At 45.3% G+C, this 20014-nt stretch overlaps 1 protein-coding gene across 4 annotated transcripts in view; it reads right to left on the bottom strand.

Moving 5' to 3' along the window:
* Positions 1-1081: 1081 nt before the first annotated feature.
* Als2 (alsin Rho guanine nucleotide exchange factor ALS2) overlaps positions 1082-20014 on the bottom strand; it is a 66490-nt gene continuing 47557 nt past the window's right edge. For 3 of the 4 annotated variants that reach the window (XM_052192536.1, XM_052192540.1, XM_052192538.1), the window contains 13 exons: positions 17715-17826; positions 17295-17372; positions 16409-16542; positions 15784-15951; positions 12997-13114; positions 11501-11658; positions 9007-9129; positions 8411-8587; positions 6760-6805; positions 6455-6516; positions 5552-5701; positions 5284-5380; positions 1082-1631 (listed from right to left, as the gene is read on the bottom strand). In XM_052192536.1, the coding sequence (XP_052048496.1) occupies positions 1593-1631; positions 5284-5380; positions 5552-5701; positions 6455-6516; positions 6760-6805; positions 8411-8587; positions 9007-9129; positions 11501-11658; positions 12997-13114; positions 15784-15951; positions 16409-16542; positions 17295-17372; positions 17715-17826 (1462 nt within the window). In that variant the 3' untranslated portion in view covers positions 1082-1592. The remainder of the gene's footprint in view (positions 1632-5283; positions 5381-5551; positions 5702-6454; positions 6517-6759; positions 6806-8410; positions 8588-9006; positions 9130-11500; positions 11659-12996; positions 13115-15783; positions 15952-16408; positions 16543-17294; positions 17373-17714; positions 17827-20014) is intronic. The other variant, XM_052192539.1, reaches the window with a different exon arrangement.

The following is a 20014-nucleotide window of genomic DNA, read 5'->3' as shown; positions in this document are numbered from 1 at the left end:
AATGGGAAATCCTTAAAAGGGAGTGGTGGGTCCCTCTGCACGGCGAGTGAGCGCTCATCCCACTCACCCCTGCAGAGGGCGGAGAGATGTGGACAGGCCATCCTCCACTACCCCCCCTAAAGAAACTCAAAGACACAACTACCAACTAACTGCCTTACTCAAAGAAGCAGTTTTCCTTTAAGACCTTTGTCCCCGGGTTATCAGGGTCAGAATTAACTTGCTCTCTGCCAGCAAACTGGCTTGTGGTTAAGTGAGCTAAGACCCCCACGGGTCCCGAGGTCGGAGGCACAATTACAATGTGGAGAAAGAAGGGCTGCGAGCTGAGTACCCTTTAAAGTGTAGTCTGCCCCATGTCGTTTCTTCTACAGTCACAGAACAGCTTTGTAGAGATGAAGGTCATTTATTATGAAAACTGCTGTTATATTACAGCCAACATTCCAAACAGTATGTTAACAAACGCTTGTCTTGATTATAAAGTAGCTTGGAAATCATGATCCTTTTCAAAAGAGGTCACGGCCTGCTGAGTCACTTCCCGTGAGTCGGACACTGTGCTCGCCGAGGAGGACAGCGTAGACGAAGAGCACCTGTGGCATCCAAACGGCTACAGCGCAGACCAACAGCCCACAAGAGGATGTTCGTAAAAATGCAAACCGTGCCTATGCTGTGGGGCACAATACTTTTGAGGTGGGAGAATCCCGAGTGCGTCTCTCCCTCCTCCCCTTCCGAGTTCAGTGTGAGGTAGAGGGACGACCCCGCACGCTGGGCTGAGGACCGCGGCAGCTCCCTGCTGCCCCACACCTCCCAGGCTTCAGGCTCCACAAAGCTTGTGCTAAGAAGCTCCGGGGCCTCCTGGCCCGCAGCCGGCCTGGGATCAGTGAGGTCTGTAGCAGCTCAGCGCGGCAGTGTTTGCGTTCCAGTGCATTCCTATGTTCTTTTCAGTCAGCAGGCAGAAGATCCTATTTGGATACATTGCACGTGGGGACCAGGATGTCGCAGTCACCTTGTGGGAGCTCTCTGACCACAAATGCCCCAGTGGAAGGGCTTACAAAAGGTTAAAACTACAGTTAAAACTTCCTCCCCCCCCCCCCCCCGCCCCCCGCCCCAACCCCAGGAAAGTAGCGTGCTGCCCGTGTGCCTGGGAGAGGGCTAGGAGGGCCAGGCCGCTGCTTCCATTTCCAGGAAAGCCTGCGCCCTTCAAGGGTATGGATGGGGTAACTGCAAATGGGTTTAAACAAACCAGCTTAAAAACAGTCATCACCTTCTTTTCCCCTAAGCAGCTTTCCTGGAAATGTTTCCTATTACTCCATGGAGCTGAGAACTTCCACCATAGGAAAGGGTAACCGGTTTCCTTTCTAAGTAGGTGTGTGGATCTCAGCACAGGCTACTCTGTGCCTATTTCCTTTTCTGCTTTCCATTTGAATGATACAGTATGTTTCCACGCTGGGCTGGAATTGTTAGTAAGGCTCAGAAATTACAACCAAAATAACACAAAAGTCCATTCCAACTTCAACACTGTTCTTTTATGCCACCATCAGACTCCAGATGGCGCTGTAGCTTCCGCGCAGACAACCCATTCTCAAGAGGTCAGGTTTCTAGTTAAGCTTCTCACGCTGAATCTGGAAGTAACATGCCTGAAAAATCAAAACAAATTCAAATTCACCGTTTTAGACTCGGGAAAGAACAATCCCTTACTGAAGGCCTTGCTGCCTCCCTCACAAAGCTCTCCCTGACCTCATGGCTCCAGTCAATGGCTACATGTAGCCTAATCAGAATTAACAACAAACGCTCGCACATTTCCCATCTATTTCCAAAGCGAGATTGTTATCAGCTGTGTACTTTACTGATCATAAGGAGACCATTCACTAGTGACGGGGAAGTCTGAGGTGCACAAGGACAGGGTGATCAGAGCTCCTCGACACTTTCTCAGCAGAGCACACAGAAGTCAATTTTCAAGACTGTATTTCTGAGAAGCAGCCATCCCAAAGTGCTTGTGTACGTAGGACTCACAGGCTCCAATGGCCACACTCCAGGGCGGGGCACAATTTCCACTCTTGACATCTTTGGATAAATTCCAGGGAGTGGGCTCCTGAGTCCAACACTGCAGCGCTTTGCCATGACAGACACTACGACCTGTTCTTAGAGAGCCTACCCGCTCTCTGCCCGTTACCAGCGACGTGAGAAAGGAACCTCACTATAAACCCAGTAGCACTGGGAGAACCAGACACTGCTGGGATCTGAGGCACAAGCTTCAGTCTGGACCTCTACGGCTGTGACTGAGCCTGAGCACCTGTCCTGTAAACTTACTGATTCTCCCTTGGAACGCTTATAGCCATACTGTAGACATGTCACTACCAGCTCCCTCATCACCTTCTCTTTCTCAGTTTATATACAGAAACATTAATGTTAAAAAATGTTTTTTAAAGATTTATTTAATGTATATAAGTACACTGTCACTATCTTCAGACACACCAGAAGAGGGCATCAGATATGAGACACCGTGTGGGTTGCTGGGAATTGAACTCAGGACCTCTGGAGGAGCAGTCAGTGCTCTTAACTTGCGAAGTCATCTCTCCAGCCTAATGCTAAAAAGTTACCTTGGGCCTTGAACCCGATGTCCGGTTCTAAGGTTTTGGCCCCATTTTAACAAAGCAGTCTTTCCTTGTTCATCTTATCTCTACAAACCCCAGAGCAGCTACACTTCTCTACCTCAGCCTACCTCCCAAACTGCTACAAACTACAATACCTTTTCTCAAACATTTATTAAATAATTTATATTTCCCAATTTTAGTTTGCATCTTCCTTTTCTGATATGGAAATTACCTTACTGCATTGTTAATATAAACATTACCCTTTCCATTAGGGACTGCCTATTCACGGTACCATAACACACTACTTCACATTAAAAACTATATTTCTGTAAGATTTTATTACCTGGCAGTATAAGTCTGACTTTTCCTGATTTAATACATTATCATGCTTTTAGAACTGACAACATATATTCTAAAGGTATTTAGTCTATACTGAAAGGTAACTCAGAACCAGAAAGACAAGTATGATATGTATTTGCTTATATGTAGACATTAGCTACTAAGTCATTGATAAGCAAGATAGTTATCCACAGATTAAGTACAGAGGGACTAGGGAAGGGATGGGTCGGTCTCCCTGGATGGGAAAACAGAATAGATGGTTACAGATGAGGAGGAGGCTAGAACGGGAGGATCACATAGGTAGGGGTGGAAGGGACTGAAAGAGGGCTACGGAAGGACAGCTAAATGTAAGGGTCATTTGAAGGTCCCATGAACACACATACACACAAGAAGGCAATTTAAATGAAATCACCAAATAACAGGGAAGACAGAGCCCCAAATGGACATTTCTTGTCACCAAATGAAGTTTCCAATACCAGGACTAGGTTACATTTAACTGAGCTCTTTGCCAAAGGAGCACCATGGGAAGCCCTCCCACCTCAAAAAAGAAAAAAAAACACCTCAGGTTCTTCACGACCTGATGCTAAGGCTCTAACGCTGAAGACAACACCTACACAACTCAGTGAACACGAAGGGGTTGAGCTGGTTGAGCCTTCACTGACTACTTAGTTCGGGGTACTAGAAGGTGCTCTGCACACTACCAAAGGAGACAGGCAAACACCAAACCTGCAGTCTTTCCATCCACAATGGTGGCGCAAAGCTTGTGGGAGTGACCAGCCGCTAACTGATCTGAGTCAAGGCCACTCCATGAAATGGAGCCATTCACAGTGCTGCTTGGGAGGCTGAGAATCTGAGCCTAGATTGGCCAAGGACCCAGAAGAAAACAAAATACAACTCTTTGGCTGAAGCCACATAGCAATAAAATGCTCTCAGTGACATGCCGCACACTCAGACATCAACGCCTTGCTCAGCCATCATCAGAGACGCTTCCTCCTGCTGCAGATGGGACCCATACAGAGACCCAGCCCAGGGTAGGATATCAGAGACACTTCCTCCTGCTGCAGATGGGAACCCATACAGAGACCCAGCCCAGGGTAGGATATCAAAGACACTTCCTCCTGCTGCAGATGGGAACCCATACAGAGACCCAGCCCAGGGTAGGATATCAAAGACACTTCCTCCTGCTGCAGATGGAACCCATACAGAGACCCAGCCCAGGGTAGGATATCAGAGACACTTCCTCCTGCTGCAGATGGGACCCATACAGAGACCCAGCCCAGGGTAGGATATCAGAGATGCTTCCTCCTGCAGCAGATGGGACCCATACAGAGACCCAGCCTAGGGTAGGATATCAGAGATGCTTCCTCCTGCAGCAGATGGGACCCATACAGAGACCCAGCCTAGGGTAGGATATCAGAGATGCTTCCTCCTGCTGCAGATGGGACCCATACAGAGACCCAGCCTAGGGTAGGATATCAGAGATGCTTCCTCCTGCAGCAGATGGGACCCATACAGAGATCCAGCCCAGGGTAGGATATCAGAGATGCTTCCTCCTGCAGCAGATGGGACCCATACAGAGACCCAGCCCAGGGTAGGATATAGAAACCGCTGTTATTTAAATCAAGGTGAGTAAGCTGTAAACATATAACCAACTGCCTGCTATGCTCTAATTAACCACATGCAGCCGACCTTTGTCCTTACCACTGCGAGCTCTGGACCTAATGTCTACAAGAATCCATCAGGAACCTTGAGGCCATGTGTGCTGGACATAGCCAAATCTCCACCGGGCACGCCCTTGCTTAACCTGTCACGTCTAAGTACAACTGAATAACCCTGCAGCTCCCTTCGCTTTGTGCTCCCAGCCTCTGAAAATGTCGGACGATCCCTTTGGGAACGAGGCTCGGATCCAGACCCGGCCGCCTCCCTGAGGGCTCAGAAAGTGAAGCTTTCCTGCTTTAAGTGAGTTTTCTCAGCTTCCACCTGAACCCAACAATGCCCGACTGATTTTTAATAAGAGACAGAAAACATGTGGATCTGGATGGAAAATGGAAAGAATAGGGAGAGGGGAGACCATAATCAGAATACATTACATGAAAGATCTTTTCAATAAAAGAAAAAAAAATTAAAGTCTATACTTTAATTTTCCACAAAGAAGAAAGTAGTCCAGGCATGACAGCCCCACTGCAGCCGCAGCCCTTGGGAAGCACCGGTCGGAGGTGAGTGACATGCAGCCGGCTCGGAAATACTCAACCCCCACCAAGAGAGAAACGAAGACGAATGCTCAGCAAAGTGGGTCCTGAGCGACCCACACCGCAGTAAAGGACAGATGCGGAGAACTGCTCGGGGAGGCGCTCACCTTCAGGGTGGTGAACATTATGCCTTGCTCCCCATGCTGGAGATAGGGGTCCATCAGATCCTCAATGAGGTGAACTTCAGAGCCTAAATTCCGGATCCTGTCCCAGACAAAAGAGACGGGAAGTTCATTCTGCATCTTGGCTGACGCTCCATTGTGTCAACTGATGACGGCAGACATAGACCAGCTTAACCCACGTGAGATTCTGTTCGCACAGGAGCAGCCCAATAGCATTGTGGTAAACAAAATGTTGTCAGGAAAGAAAGGATACCTGGCCCGCAGCACCACATATAAGAAGACTGGGAACAAGTCATCCATAGACCACAGGAAGTCCTCCTGCAGCGACGCCAGGACACTCTGGGAGATCTCTTCAAAGGTCTGCTGGATCACTTTAAGTTTGTCTGACGGAGTAAACGTTGTACTGTTGTGAAAACAAAGTGTAAAAAGATATCCTAAGATTTTCCTAATAAATCTTTTTTTTTTTTTTTACTTTTTTTAATTTTTAATTTATTTATTTCAGGTATGTGAGTGTCTGGTGTGTTGCTGTCTTCAGACACACCAAAAGAGGGCATCAGATCCCATTACAGATGGTTATGAGCCACCATGTGGTTGCTGGGAATTGAACTCGGGACCTCTGGAAAAGCAGTCAGTGCTCTTAACTGCTGAGCCATCTCTCCAGCCCAAGCTGTCTCTAGTCATTAAAAAAAAAAAAAACAACAACAAACCCGCTCCTCTAGGTCACATGCCTCAATTAGACACACTAGGCAACAAGAGATGGCCTAGAATCCTACAATGTATGGGAAAAGAAGCCAGAAAAGAGGCTGTGGTGGGAGACCCTCACGCAATGATTCCTTTGACTGGTTGGAATCCCATTTCTGAATGAAAAGTTGGATAAAGATAAGAATACACAGATAAATCTCCAGGCAGGCAGTCTACTCCTTGGAAAACACATGAGCATATTAGAGTAAAAGTGCCCAGATGTTTCCAAAAAGACTTTCTGATATTCACATTAATTCTGACAACATTTAGGAGTGGAAAGGAAAATAATACAGCAACATCCTGTCTAGGGAAAAAAAATGGGGAGAAAGCGGGTGGGGATTGCATGCTTTCTACTCTCCCAGGACAGGAACCACTACTTTGATTTGTCTGACTGTTCAACAACATGAGGCATTACCTGATCTGCTGCAGACATTCTATTGCAGATGCAAAACAAGCATCCTTTGTGGTTGGCAATACCTGCATAAGGAGAACGAGAGTCAGAAGACAGGTGTCTTCTGGAACAAGAAAATGAGCGATCCTGGAGGACCCGGCCTGCTGTGGGGGAGGACCCAGCCTGCTGTGGGGGAGGACCCGGCCTGCTGTGGGGGAGGACCCGGCCTGCTGGGGATAACTGGCATTAACATGAACACTGCTCATGTAAAATGGAATCCTTCATAGCAAAGAAAAGCATGTTTGATTAGGAACTAAAATCCACTATACCTTTTTACTCTCTCCAAGGGTTGACAAGGTTGCTGGCCAGAATTTCCTACAATGAAAGCATAAATTGTTAGTATAAGACATCAGTATGGCAGACACACCCTTTATAAAGGTGACGGTTATCTTGGCTTCCCTGCTCCCGTTAACAACTTCTCTACAAATGGGTTCTGAGTTTCATGTTTTTATTTACTTTCCCCCCAAGTTTTAGTAAACATCCTAGAAATGGCTTAAAAGTGTAAATGAAAATTCCTGAGAAGCAGCTATATTTGGCTGTGAATGGAAACTCCCAGAAGGAGTCTGTGTGCAGAGAATAATGGACTGACTGGAATCTCAGTGATCTGAGAGATGGGAATGTGTAGGCTCAAAGGCTAATTACTTTATCTTGGGCTAATTTTAGCCTTCTGGGACAGTCACTCCTGGCTCTGAATTTGAAAAAAACACCTCATGATAATAAATAAAAATCGCATAGAAGCTATTAACTGAGCAGAAAGAACACTTTTCCAGTAAACCAAAAGCTAAGAATGTCATGAGATAGCATTCTGGGCCTATAAAATAGCCACACACCTCCAACCCCCTCCCAGCCTGTCTCAATGCATCTGCCTCTCTGGTATACCCAATGCATTTTAAACTTTCCTTGGTTGATGACCTTCTTTGTTCTGTAAAACTATAAAAACCGTTTCCATGTTAGAGCACGGAATTTGGGATAACCTAAATCTGTGTTTCTGATCCATGGTCACTTATAATGGCTCTAGAATGAACAATCTCTTATTTCTTTTAAAATGAGAGCTGTTTTTATATTGGCAATAGCAGCTACTGTATCCCAAGAGGCTTTGTCATCCTATAACCTCAGTCTACATCCAATAACCACACACTACAGTCCAGAGTGGGGCCTTCATTTACCTTTATCACATCTTCATTACTAAATTATTCCATTGAGAAAAAATGGCTTCCCAATAAAAATGTGTATACTTTTTGAGAGCGTGAATACATGGCTCCTGAGTGGACGGGGTCAGCTTTGTCACCACTCTAGAGAAAGGATGATAACCTTTCCCTGGAGCAAGAACCAATGATCTGAGACAGCAAGAAAACTTTTAAATCTAAAACTTCAAATTGCGAATGATGAGAAGGATAAAAGGCAAGAAAAACCAAAGATTTAAAGCAATTAACTTTTTCTAAGGAATGGGGGTACAAATTATACATCTTTATTATGTAAGATGCGACATTTAGTTGTTTTTTTTTTTTTTTTTTCGTTTTTTGGATTTGGTTTTTTCAAGACAGGGTTTCTCTATATAGCCCTGGCCTGTCTATGTAGGCCTGTCTGTAGACCAGGCTGGCCTCGAACTCAGAAATCCATCTGCCTCTGCCTCCCAGAGTGCTGGGATTACAGGCGTGCGCCACCACCGCCCGGCTGAGCCATTTAGTTTTTATATATGATAATGTAAGGAAAGCATGTTCAGATATAAAGGAACTTCATAAAGGATTCTTTGAATCCTCTCAGAAATGAAGACATGAATCCTACTACTGTGCTGACAGGGCGGATGAGCGCGTTGAGAAGCCACACACACATACACATAAGTAGATCCAGTCAGTTCTTGGTGGAGCCAGAGGACTTTCATTTCAAACTTTTGGCTCTGCTCACAACCGCAGTACCTACCTCTGTACTCCAAGAAAGCCCAGGAGAGCAACATCTGGCTGCTTGTTCAGTCGAAGCACACATTCCCAGTAAACGTCTTCCTCCCGGTCATTATCCAGGGCGTAGAGCATGAAGAGCGGCGGGTACAGCCGAGGCAGCAGCACGGGAAGCAGTAAGCTGGAACTCGTCACTACATACCTACAAACACAAGTGGAGGAGGCAGAGATGGGGCTTCCTTATAGACGCCAAGGATCACAGGGTGTTTGCAGAGTGCTGCTCCATACATGTACAGCTGACTGTTGTAAACCAACTGCCAATTCTTTTGGATGAGTGGAGACCAATCTGAGAATCTCTTTGATCCCATCTTGAGGCTGCTTTTGCAGAGTCACCTAACTCAGCACAAGTTGCTTTCGCCCAGTTGCCTTCATGACTGACCAGGTGGGGCTGCTTCCTCCCTGAGAGCAGCTAGTACCACAAGGAGCCTTAGTCAGGGTCACTGAGGAAATGAGGAAGCAGGAGCTCCTCATGGGGAAAGCAGCCATCTTTGAGGTGCTTCAGGAGGCCATGCAGCCTTCACACCCCACCTTCATCACCTCACCCTCCATCCCTCAGCTTACCCTGGCTCTGGGGACTCGGATCTGGAATCCGATTTCCCAGTACAGAAGGATCTCCTTCCAGAGGGCAGAGGAGCAGAGAGAGGAATCGTGCTGCCCTCTTCAGGAAGCTCAGGAAACAAGAACCTACGTGAAAAGAGAAAACAAACCAGAAGATTCTAGGTACTCCAGAAGGCCCAGCACACAGTCATCTGCACCCAACCAATGGTCAGAGGCTGCTGACCCTTGTGGTTGAATTAGGGAAAGGCTGAAAGAAGCTGAGGAGGAGGGGGACCCTGTATAGGGGCACCAGCAGTCTCAATTAACCTGGACCCCCAAGATCTCTCAAACACTGGACCACCAACCAGGCAGCATACAGCAGCTGATGTGAGGCCTCCAACACATATACAGCAGAGGACAGCCGGGTCTGTGTTCAATCAGAGATGATGCACCTAACCCTCAAGAGACTGGAGGGGTGGGTGGTGGAGACATCTGTGCGGAGACAGGGAGGTGGGGCAGAGGTATGGGATGTGGAACAGTAGGAGAGTAGACTGGGGGGGGGGGAGATAAAATCTAGAGTGTAAATAAATAATAAAAGATTATGAAAAAAAAGAGAAACAAAAGTAATGACATACAATGTTTCCAAACTAAAATAAAGCATGTAAAATTCAGAATGTACTGATTTTTTTTTTGAGGTGATGTTTATTTATTTTAAGAAACATTCTTTTTGTCTTCCTATAAACACTCGTTCCAAAATCCCTCCCCAGCAGGGGCTTATCTGACGAAGGAATTCTCTACCTGAAGTCAACTTGCATCAACTGAAATCAGAAAATCAAACTAATGCTGAATATTAGTCTCAGCATACAACCCCAACAGAACTACAGAGATCTCAAGGTCAATTTCAAAACTCTTTTCTAAAATGCAGACTAAAATGCTGCTGAAAGTTAATCCTTCAATGATAAGGGACTGAATAAATTGACTATTTTCTGGGTTTGCTTTTCCTCCATGCCTTGATTTTTGCTCTAGAGAAGTGGTTCTCAACCTGTGAGACAAGGATCACACATCAGATAGTTATGCTACAATTCATAACAGTATCAAAATTATAGTTATGAAGTATCTACAAAGTAATTCTAAGGGGGGGAGGGTGTCACCACAGCATGAGGAACTGTATTAATGGGTCACAGCATCAGGAAGGCGGAGAACCACTGCTCTGGGTGTTACCGCTGCCTTCTGCCATGTTGCTGGGGCCTACCATGTTTACTGTCTGGTTTATTTAAGAGATTTAAATCTTGACCTTTTGAAGGCAGCTTGTAATATTGTCTATTTTTTGTGGAGTTATAGCTTGCCACCCACCTCTGCTCTCTTTATAACTGGGAATACTAAACAACAAAGTAAAGAAAGTTCTTTTTAGCACACATACCTAGGCAAGGCTAGAGCTGAAACAGTCCCATTGCAGGGATGCTTTTCAGACACGCTGCTCCCCCAAACCTGGCACACTCCAAGTGCTCAGCATTTTGAGCTCGGCAATATAAGGACATTTCTGGAACAAATTCCTAAGTGACTCGCTCGGGAGCTCATTTGTTGGTTTAAAACTCCAGCTCACTGCTGCAGGGATCTGTCTTCTCTATGACAGCTCCTGGCTCATTTAACCATGTCTCTCAATACTTCCTGCTCAGTCAGGCATCCAGACCTGAAGCAGACAAGCACTTCATTCTAGCTTCTGCCTCAGTGTCCTTTCTTATTGTTCTTTAAAGAGATAACCGCTCTAACACAAGGCATGTGTTATCTGTTCTTCCTTATCTGTTCAAAAGCTGAAGAAGACTTTTCTTTTTTCACAGTTTTGTCTAGTTAAGACTGCAGTGTGTCTGGCTCCTGCTGTGTAAATGAGCATACATGGTGCTGTTTGAAGGGACGGGACTGGACATCTATATCCTCAGGGACTGAACTTCCCTGAACTCTATTCTGTAGTTAGGTTTTAGAGGCATGATTAAGCCTAGAAGGTAAATACAAATATGACTACTAACTATATTTTACACCAAATTAGACTTAGAAAACCAGAGTTTATTATAGCCTTCAGTTACATTAAATGAGAAGACATATAAGGTAGTAAATATCACATGAGCAGTTAAAAATGCACTTCCATTCTTTAGTTTATTTATGGATCTGTAGCATAAAGCCATTTTTAGATGAATACTTCCTAGGATAAAGGGGGACACTTAAGCACCTCACAAGGCTGCAACATCTATACTTAGGTTGAAGATGCCACAGTATTAAGAGAACACTCTAGCTGGGCGGTGGTGGTGCATGCCTTTAATCCCAGCACTTGGGAGGCAAAGACAGGTGGATTTCTGAGGCCAGCCTGGTCTACACAATGAGTTCCAGGACAGCTAGAGCTAGCTACACAGAGAAACCCTGTCTCGAAAACCCAAACCAAAAAAACCCAAACCAAAACAAAAAAAGACAGCATTCAAAAAAGAGAACACTCTACAGCTTTCAGACATCAGTGTAACGATCTTACCTCACAAGCTGGAAAATCCTCTTGAGATAAGACTTAATCTCCTTCACAGCTTCCTGCAGTAACCGGCGGTTGGCCCCTACACCCACATATGTCATTCTATACACTGCAACCAGGGTCTCCACAAGCCTGCCCAGTGGATGCAGAGGAGTGTCACAGGCCTGCGAACAGAAGCAAGGAACATGATCAACAGGCAGCAAGAGTCACAGTAGCAGGAACCCGTCCATGATAAACTTCGCCTACAATGTCAGGAGCCAGCCTGGGGTCAGGACAACTCAAACACCCTAACTTTCCAAAGCCTTAGTCTATCTGAACTGTAAGGAGCTGGGGTTGGGAATACTTGTTGTTCTGAGACAGGTCTCACTCCGTAGAACAGCAGAAGCAACGTCGGCACTTGCTTTTCTTCAAGGTAACATCCCACACACATCCTATGACATGTTTTATTTTTGCTTTTCTTTTTATATATTTTAAAGGTTTTTAAAAAATTATGTGATTGCATTCAGATGCCCAAAGGCCAAAGCCTCAGAAGCCTGGGGTAGCCACTGTAGGCAGCTGCAGGCAGCCTGGGGCCTGGGGCAGCCACTGTAGGCAGCTGCAGGCAAGCCTGGGGCCTGGGGCAGCCACTGTAGGCAGCTGCAGGCAGCCTGGGGCCTGGGGCAGTGCTGGGAGAGCTCAGGTCCTCTGCTGCATCGGTTGAGCCAGCTCTCCAGCACCCATTCCTTCTTTAATTGTTGTTTTGGAAATGGGGTCCTGGTACATAGCTTAGGTTGGCCTCAAACTTGTGATTGACCCTCCTGCCTTAGCTGCTCAATTGCAGAAGTGTGCCTGGCTGATTTTTATCCCGTTTAAAAATGTCAAGATCTTTCTGGAGATGATGCTCTGCATCAGGAATTCTGCTTTGTCCTTTTCAATGACTCAGGTTTTCTGCTGCAGAAGAGTTAGTAATGGTGTTTACTGGGGATTATGGCTCATCTCAAAACAGACAGAAGGACTTTGCTTTTTCATCACAAAGATACCTACATATCCTGAATTGATCAATATATAATATACAAATGTACCAGAATATTATACTAGTTCCTATACAATATAATTATTATCTATCAATTACAAAAAAATAAATTAGAGCCAAGTATAGTGGCTAAAACCTATAATCTCTACATTTGGAGGCTCAGGCAGGAGGATTGCCCTGAGCTCAAGAAGGCCAACTTAGGCGACATAGTGAAACCATCTTTAAAAGTCAAAGATTTAGCAAACAAAACAGAGAACATAAGACCAATATTAGGTTAACATTTCAATGACGATCGTGTTTGTTTTGGAGCGTTTACGGTGGAGTAGGGATGCAACACGGTTTCATGTCGCTCAGCCTGGCTTACATACTTTTTAGAGGATGGCCTACAAGTCCTGGTCACTTCTATGTGCTGAGACTCCACGTGTGCATGACCACACCCAGTTGTCTGATCTTTTAATTCACAAAGCCAACGCCATTTTCACTTGTTTACCTTTATTAAATACTTCTTGATGTCATCATATTTCTCCACAGAGAAGGCACCTACATGCTGGGGAATGTACTCCAAACTCTCCAGGGTCTGAGTCTGTGAACGGCTTAGTATTTCTGGACTGTGAAGAGGAAGAGGAAAGGTCAGCATTTCGTGTGTGAAGGCAGAACAGTTGTAAATGCACACCTCAGTCTCCAACTGAGGAGGAGTGGAGGGTCTGGCATAGATCCACCTTGCTCACCACGGCTGACCTGCTACTCAGAGCATCCACTCATCTAGCACAGGCCTAACACATTCATCAAGAGCAGCTGAACTGAAGTTATGTAAATCTACTCAAAATGGTTTTGGCTGACCTGCTACTCAGAGCATACATTCGCCTAGCACAAGCCTGAGGCTCTTGTAAACCCGAGTCCTCTCTCCAGGCGCCCTTCTTAATATTTTAGCAGTAAGGAACCGAGCTGACAACTCCCTACAAGCATACTCAGGACTGTTTCGGGAGTTAGGAAGAGTGAAGGCAGTCTGCTGCAGGCGCTTGCTTACACGCCACACACTCACTCACTGTGGACTCTGCGTGTGCTGCACACTTTTCTAGCCACTGTCACGATCATCTTCTTGGAATGTGACTGTGTCACTTCTGAACATACTTAGCTCCTGAGCTTACATGTTTATCTTTTGTCAAACCTTGAGTCTTTCTCAACTATCACTGCTTGAAAAATGTTCCCAGTCCTTATCATTATTTCTTCTGTTCTAGAATTCTGGTGAGTTTTTTATCGTCTGGAAGTGGTCTTAACCACTGAGCCATCTCTCTGGTGCTTCTCTTCTAGAAAATTTTTATTTCATTTATTTTTTATTTTATGTGAGTACACTGTAGCTGTCTTCAGACACACCAGAAGAGGGCATCGGATCCCATTACAGATGGTTCTGAGCAACAATGTGGTTGCTGGGAATTGAACTCAGGACCTCTGAAGAGCAGTCAGTGCTCTTAACCACTGAGCCATCTCTCCAGCCCTAGAATTTTTTTTTAAGTACAGACATTTAAACCTATCAGTTCTCTAAGCTTTCATTCCTACCCCGCTGCGGGTTTTTCCTGTGGTTTCCCAGGCCGGTCCTACTGACCTACTCCCAAGTTCACTGTCTCCTCCACTAGCACCTCAGTTCTGCTTCTGCGGCCTGATGAATTATTTAAGTGACTGTACTTTTGAAATCTAAAGCTTGAATCTGGTTCTTCTTTATGCCCTCTGCTTCTGTGATGGTAATTCCATTTTAACACCTATTTCGCGAATGACGGGGCTGCTCATCAGAGCATCTCTGCCACTACTGTGTTAGTTTATGGCAGCTAACTCCAACATCAGCCACCTCTGCTGAACGTCCATTCTCCAGTGAGTTAAGCTGTCTCTCCAGGACAGTATTTTGGCCTTAAGCAAACAACCTCAACAATAAACTATGAATGCCAAGGTAGTAAAGCAATTTCATTGTTTTCACATAGAAAGACTCAAAATATTGATGGGGCTGGAGAAATGGCTCGGGGTTCAGAGTGCGCAGCACCCCTGCTAAGGCTCTGGGCTAGGTCCCCAGCCCCGCATAGGGTTGCTAACACCTGCCTGCAACTCCAGCTCCAGGGCATAGTCCCTAGCCTCCACAGGTACATGCATTCACTTATACACACACACACACACACACACACACACACACACACACACACACACACACAAACAACTAAATCTTACCAATTAGAAGAGCCAAAAATATTGAGGAAGTAAATACAGCTCAGACCAAATTCTGAGTAAAGATCAAAGCGACTGTGTGATGTGAGGAAGCCAGGCCTGTGCACAGCCCTCGCTTGCCACTCTCAGAAGAACACGCTCTGTGCCCCCAGTGACGTTTCTTCATAAGTAACCTAGAGTCTCTAGATGCCTAAGTCAATAATCTGAGAATATCTAAATTAAAAATGATGCAACTGAGGCAAATGGAGGGGGAGGGCAGTGAGAGGGAGAGAGGGAGAAGGGGAAGGGAGAGAAAGAAAGGGGAGAGGGAGGGCACACGTACACCTTTGTGTAAGAGCTGGTACAGTGGCCCATGCTGTATCACACATGAACAGACACTAAAGTTCAAGATCCTAGGAGGAAGATTATTAGTTTCTCTAAAGAAAACTTACATTCTCCCCCTTATGACTCTCCTCAAGGTTTAAAAAGAATCCTCATGACCATTTCCCTTTCCTAAATCAGGCCAACGGGACTTGTCTAATTATGCTATTAAGGTGTGCACACTGTCACCTTTGCCCAAGCTTCAGGTCATTTCTCCATCAATCTCCTTTTCTGAAAGTGGTTTTGCAGACAGCCCGCAGTACTAACTTCCCCCTGCATCTCACTGATGAGGTTGCAGGGTGCTGACTTGCAGAGACCAGGAGGGACAGGAGAGGCCACCAAGCCTAGCACACCAGGAATTCCTGCCACCCTCACTTCTCCTATAACTGGCAGGGCTGCAGCTCTAGGCAAACCCTATGACTGTATGTCACCCCTTCCCCAGGTCATCTTATATGATTCAGCTATGACTAATATTGAACTTAGTTCCAGATTCAAAACACACACACACATTTTCCTTCCTTTCCATGAGTCTCTTCTGCTGGGACAACCCGTCCACGCTGCCCAGTCACTCTGGCTGGCAGCTTCCAAGCTCGCTGACTCGCAAATCATATTACATTTGTAGCCAAATATAGCAAACCTGAGCACTGTCTGCTTTCAAGTTCCGACTTAACGTGCTCTGCCATGTGCTGTGCAGGTGTGTGCTCACCTGTCTCTATGCTGGCGACGGTTGGTGGTCAAGGCCACCGCAATATTATCCCAGGCTTTCCAAACGTCCCCTTGGCCTGGGCTCTCGCAGCCCAGCTGGCGCCAACATTCGTCAAACACTGCTCTCCATTTGTCGTCCGCAGCCACGGCCAGGTTTCCCAGCTTCCTGCTGACAGAGCCGCACCAGGGTTACTCATCTGTGCGTTGTGAACGATCCTCCCCAGGGATAAAGACTTTCTAACATAAATTTCAAATACTTCTGTGACCCAAACTGTGTGCACATTGTGTGTGTGTGCGCCTATGTATGTCTGAGCTTTGCTTGGCACTTCAGTGCAGAGTGCTTTTCTGTCACCTGAATCTGCACCCTCTCCAGCAGGGTCATTTCCATGTCTAAATCTTTTAAACACCTGTGTGCCAGGACATATGCTTTAAGACAGGTCTAGAGATGTGGCCATCTATATAGGTGCAGCCGACATAACTTCATGGGAGATAGAACTTTATGGAAGTTCTATCTTGTTTAAAACGAACAATTTTAAAATATTGAATTTGCTTTAAAATATTAACCTGCTTTGATGAAAGCAAGACAACTGACTAGCGTGCAGTAACTACCCAGAGCTGGTACTCACAAGGCTTTGGGCTTGTCCTTATCACTCTCATATAGGCTAGGTTTGAAGTACGTCCCAGTGATTTTTATCCCAGATCCCCATTCTCCACTAAAATAACCTTCAATATAATCTCCATTTGGCATAGTCAGCATTCCCTGGGTAAAGGGAAAGAGAAGCGGAGTTAGAAAAATGTTTAAATTTACAGGATTAAGAGGAAAAACGGTATTACATACGTAACACTTGCTTTTATAATTTGCTTTTTTGATATTCTCAGTTCTGATAAAGAAACAAAAATGCATGCATGCACATTCCCAGAAGGAACACACGAAAACAACTCATGGGTAGGGTAAAGAGAAAGGACAGGAGGATGGGAAGACTTAGTTGTGTGAAACACACACGGTATCCCAGTCACAGTGACAGTGCTCAGGAGAGAGGTCACAGCTGCTAACATCTATCTGCCTTAGAAAATGCCAAAGGGTCTAAATCACATTCTGATTCTACCTTGGAAGAGTGGGATGAGGGAAGGAGCAAGTTGAACCCACCACGAGAAGGAAGGGTACGAAGAACAGACACCACTGAAAGAGAAACCCAAGCACTGCGGGGAAACACACATGTACCAATCAGAGTCGGTTTTATGAAAGCATACAAAAGATTAAGTTGAGTATTGTGGGACATTCCTCTAATCCTAGCATGGAGAGATTGGGGCCGAAGGACCAGAAGTTCAAGGCCATCCTCGACTACATAGGAGTCTCTGGCCAATTCTTTCCAAGAGGCATCAGAGATTTAATGAGAAAACATACTGAGGCAGTAATATTGATGCACAAAACGTATTTAGACTCTTTAAAACTTCCTAAAGACAAGAAAAATAAATGAGAGCATGCAAACAAAGAACAAAGTTGTTTCCAACCTTCCCACTAAGCGTCCAGTCATCGGAAAATTCTCCTTCATAAATAGTATCATCTTCAGAAAGCAAAACCCCATTCCCCTGTATGAAGAAGCAAAACACAAGTCACGTGACAGACCGCAGAAGACCTGAAAGAGCACACAGCCACAGCCACAAAGCCGTCCACCATCAGCAAGGTAGGAAATAGTTCTAAGAAAGTCACACAGGGCCGGGCATGGTGGCTCAGGCCTGGGGTCCCAGGATCAAGAGACAGAAGCAGTTTTTCCATGAGATCCAGGCCAGGCAGGTAGTCACACAGAGAGCCCTAGCCTGGCTGGATTAGAGTGCAGCCTCATCTCAAGGAATATTAATGAAAAGACCGTAAATGTTAGGGGCACAGGAGGTTTCAAAAGCAGACAGGAAACACGTAAAGAACCCACTCACCGTCATCTTGTTGAGGTGGAAGTTGCCTTCGTAATACAGCCCGAACTGGGTGACCACCACCCCATTCCCTTGGCACACATCGTCCTGCCACATGCCCATGTACTTCTCTCCCCTGCAGAGAAGAGGAGAAAGATGAAGGACAAATAAAACAAGGACAAAGGGAGAAAAACTCTTGCAGGGACCTGAATTACACACCTGGTCTGGACTGCTGCCGTCACTCTGTCTCCTCAGAGAGAAGTGTGATGGCAAAGGACACGTCACACATGCTGTGCTCGCACAGGAGCCTGACCCTCTACCCAGCAGACTGAGAACACTCCACGTACATCCTCAGTATCTTCAAGAGGTGTTATTAACTGGGTGTGGTGGAGTATATGTTCATTTCAAATGCTCAGGGGAAGATCTCTAAGAGACCAAGACTGGCCACACAGTGTGACTCTTGTCTCAGAATATAATATGTAATTAAAAAAGAACACCACAAATTTAAAGTATAATTGAACCAAACCTTTGAATAATTTTCCTTCCTAAAGTTTGTCATAAAAGTTTTAATTTTTATACACTTAAACTTAGAAGGTTTTGCTTTTACAATTTCTACTTAAAAAATATGAATTAGGTATGGTGGGGCCATTGTTACAATCCTACGACTTGGAAGGATAAGTCAGGAGGATCAAGTTAGAGCCAGACCTGGGCCAGAGAGAAGGACCTTTTCTCAAAGAGAGAGGAAAAACATAACTTAAGGCGGGACACAGCTTGGTGGTCCAGACTCAATGCCCTGGGTAGAGACGGGAGCCAGAGGTATAGAAACGACTTGTGAAAGCATAGTTTGCTGGGCAAGGTGGTGCACTTGGGTGGCAGAGGATCTGAGTTCCAGGCCAGCATCATCTACATTATGAGTCCCAGGCCACCCAAGGCTATATAGTAAGATCTTGGCTCAAAAAAAAGGAAAAAAAAATATATATATATATAGTTTGTGGTTAAGAAAAAATAAAAATTATGACATTTTATATATTCAACTTGTGTGTTTGTGGTCGGAACATGAATGCCAGAACACATGTGTGAAGGACACAGGACAGTCTCTCTCTTTCTCTCTCTCTCTGTGTGTGTGTGTGTGTGATGTGTGGAGGACACAGGACAGTCTGTGTGTGTGTGTGTGTGTGTGTGTGTGTGTGTGTGTCATGTGTGGAGGACACAGGACAGTCTGTGAAGTCAGTTCTCTCTTCTACCACGTGTCCAGGGATGGAACTCAGGTCCTTAGGCCCAGTGACAAATGTCTTTACCATGGAAACATCTCGCTGGCTCATAAAGGTAATTAAAAAAATTCACATTATGACAGGACCTGATAGCACATGCAATGAGAGGAAATGGGGAAGAGGATCAGTAGTTCAAGGCTAGCTTTAAGGCTATCCCCAACTCATTCAAATAAACAAACAAAAACACAAAAAATTCCCATATTATAGAAGCTATGGTGCTTAACATCTAGGAGGGCAGTACATTAAATCCAAAGTAAACAGACTAAATCAAATGAGAACAAACAAAATATACTGCTCTCCAAGGCTTGGTTACCTGAATTTAAGCAGGAGGACTTAACTCCTGATGTGTGTGCATGACAGGAAGACATACTATATTTAACACAGTCTATAGCCAGCCCCAACAGCGCTGTCTGTCACTGACCCCACAGAACATTCCGACTTTCTACTGACTTAAATTAAAGGGCTTGTTTTTCTGTATAATAAAGATTTGGGAAGCACAGGATGTAAGTCCGTTGGTAGAACGCTTGCCTGGCACACCCAAAGCTGTGGTTTTGAGCCTCAGGACTGCAAAAACCAGGCATAGTGGCACATACCTCTAATCCTAGCCCTTGAGGATATAAACTGGATGGTCTGAAATTTAGGTTCATTCTTGACTGTATAAGGAATCTGAGACCACCATGAACTACAGGGTTGATCTCAAATGAAATATATTTATTATAGATTTGGTAGCTTTTCTGAGGGAGTAAAACCTTGTATATGTAAAGATGTGGAAAAGCAGTACCCGTGTGAACTCTGAGTGAGTTTACTGCTTAGTTCACAAGGAACAACAGAGTTCTAACAATGGCTTCCTTATGGTAAGTTCTCTTTTTTTTTTAATTCCTGTGCTGGGTGAAGTAAACTAAGCCTCACTATGTAGCCCAGGTTGGCCTCAAACTTTTGATCTTCCTGCCTCAGCTTCCTTTAGCTGGGATTACAAACATACATCTCTAAGTGCCACCATTCCAAACCAAAAAGGTTTCTTAATGCTGTCAAATTAAGAAGCTGCAGTTGGTG

This window comes from Apodemus sylvaticus, chromosome 9 (genome assembly GCF_947179515.1).
Source record: "Apodemus sylvaticus chromosome 9, mApoSyl1.1, whole genome shotgun sequence".
NCBI lineage: Eukaryota > Metazoa > Chordata > Mammalia > Rodentia > Muridae > Apodemus > Apodemus sylvaticus.
The sequence above is the reverse complement of the archived record's forward strand: the minus strand, read 5'-3'. Positions and strand labels throughout refer to the sequence as shown.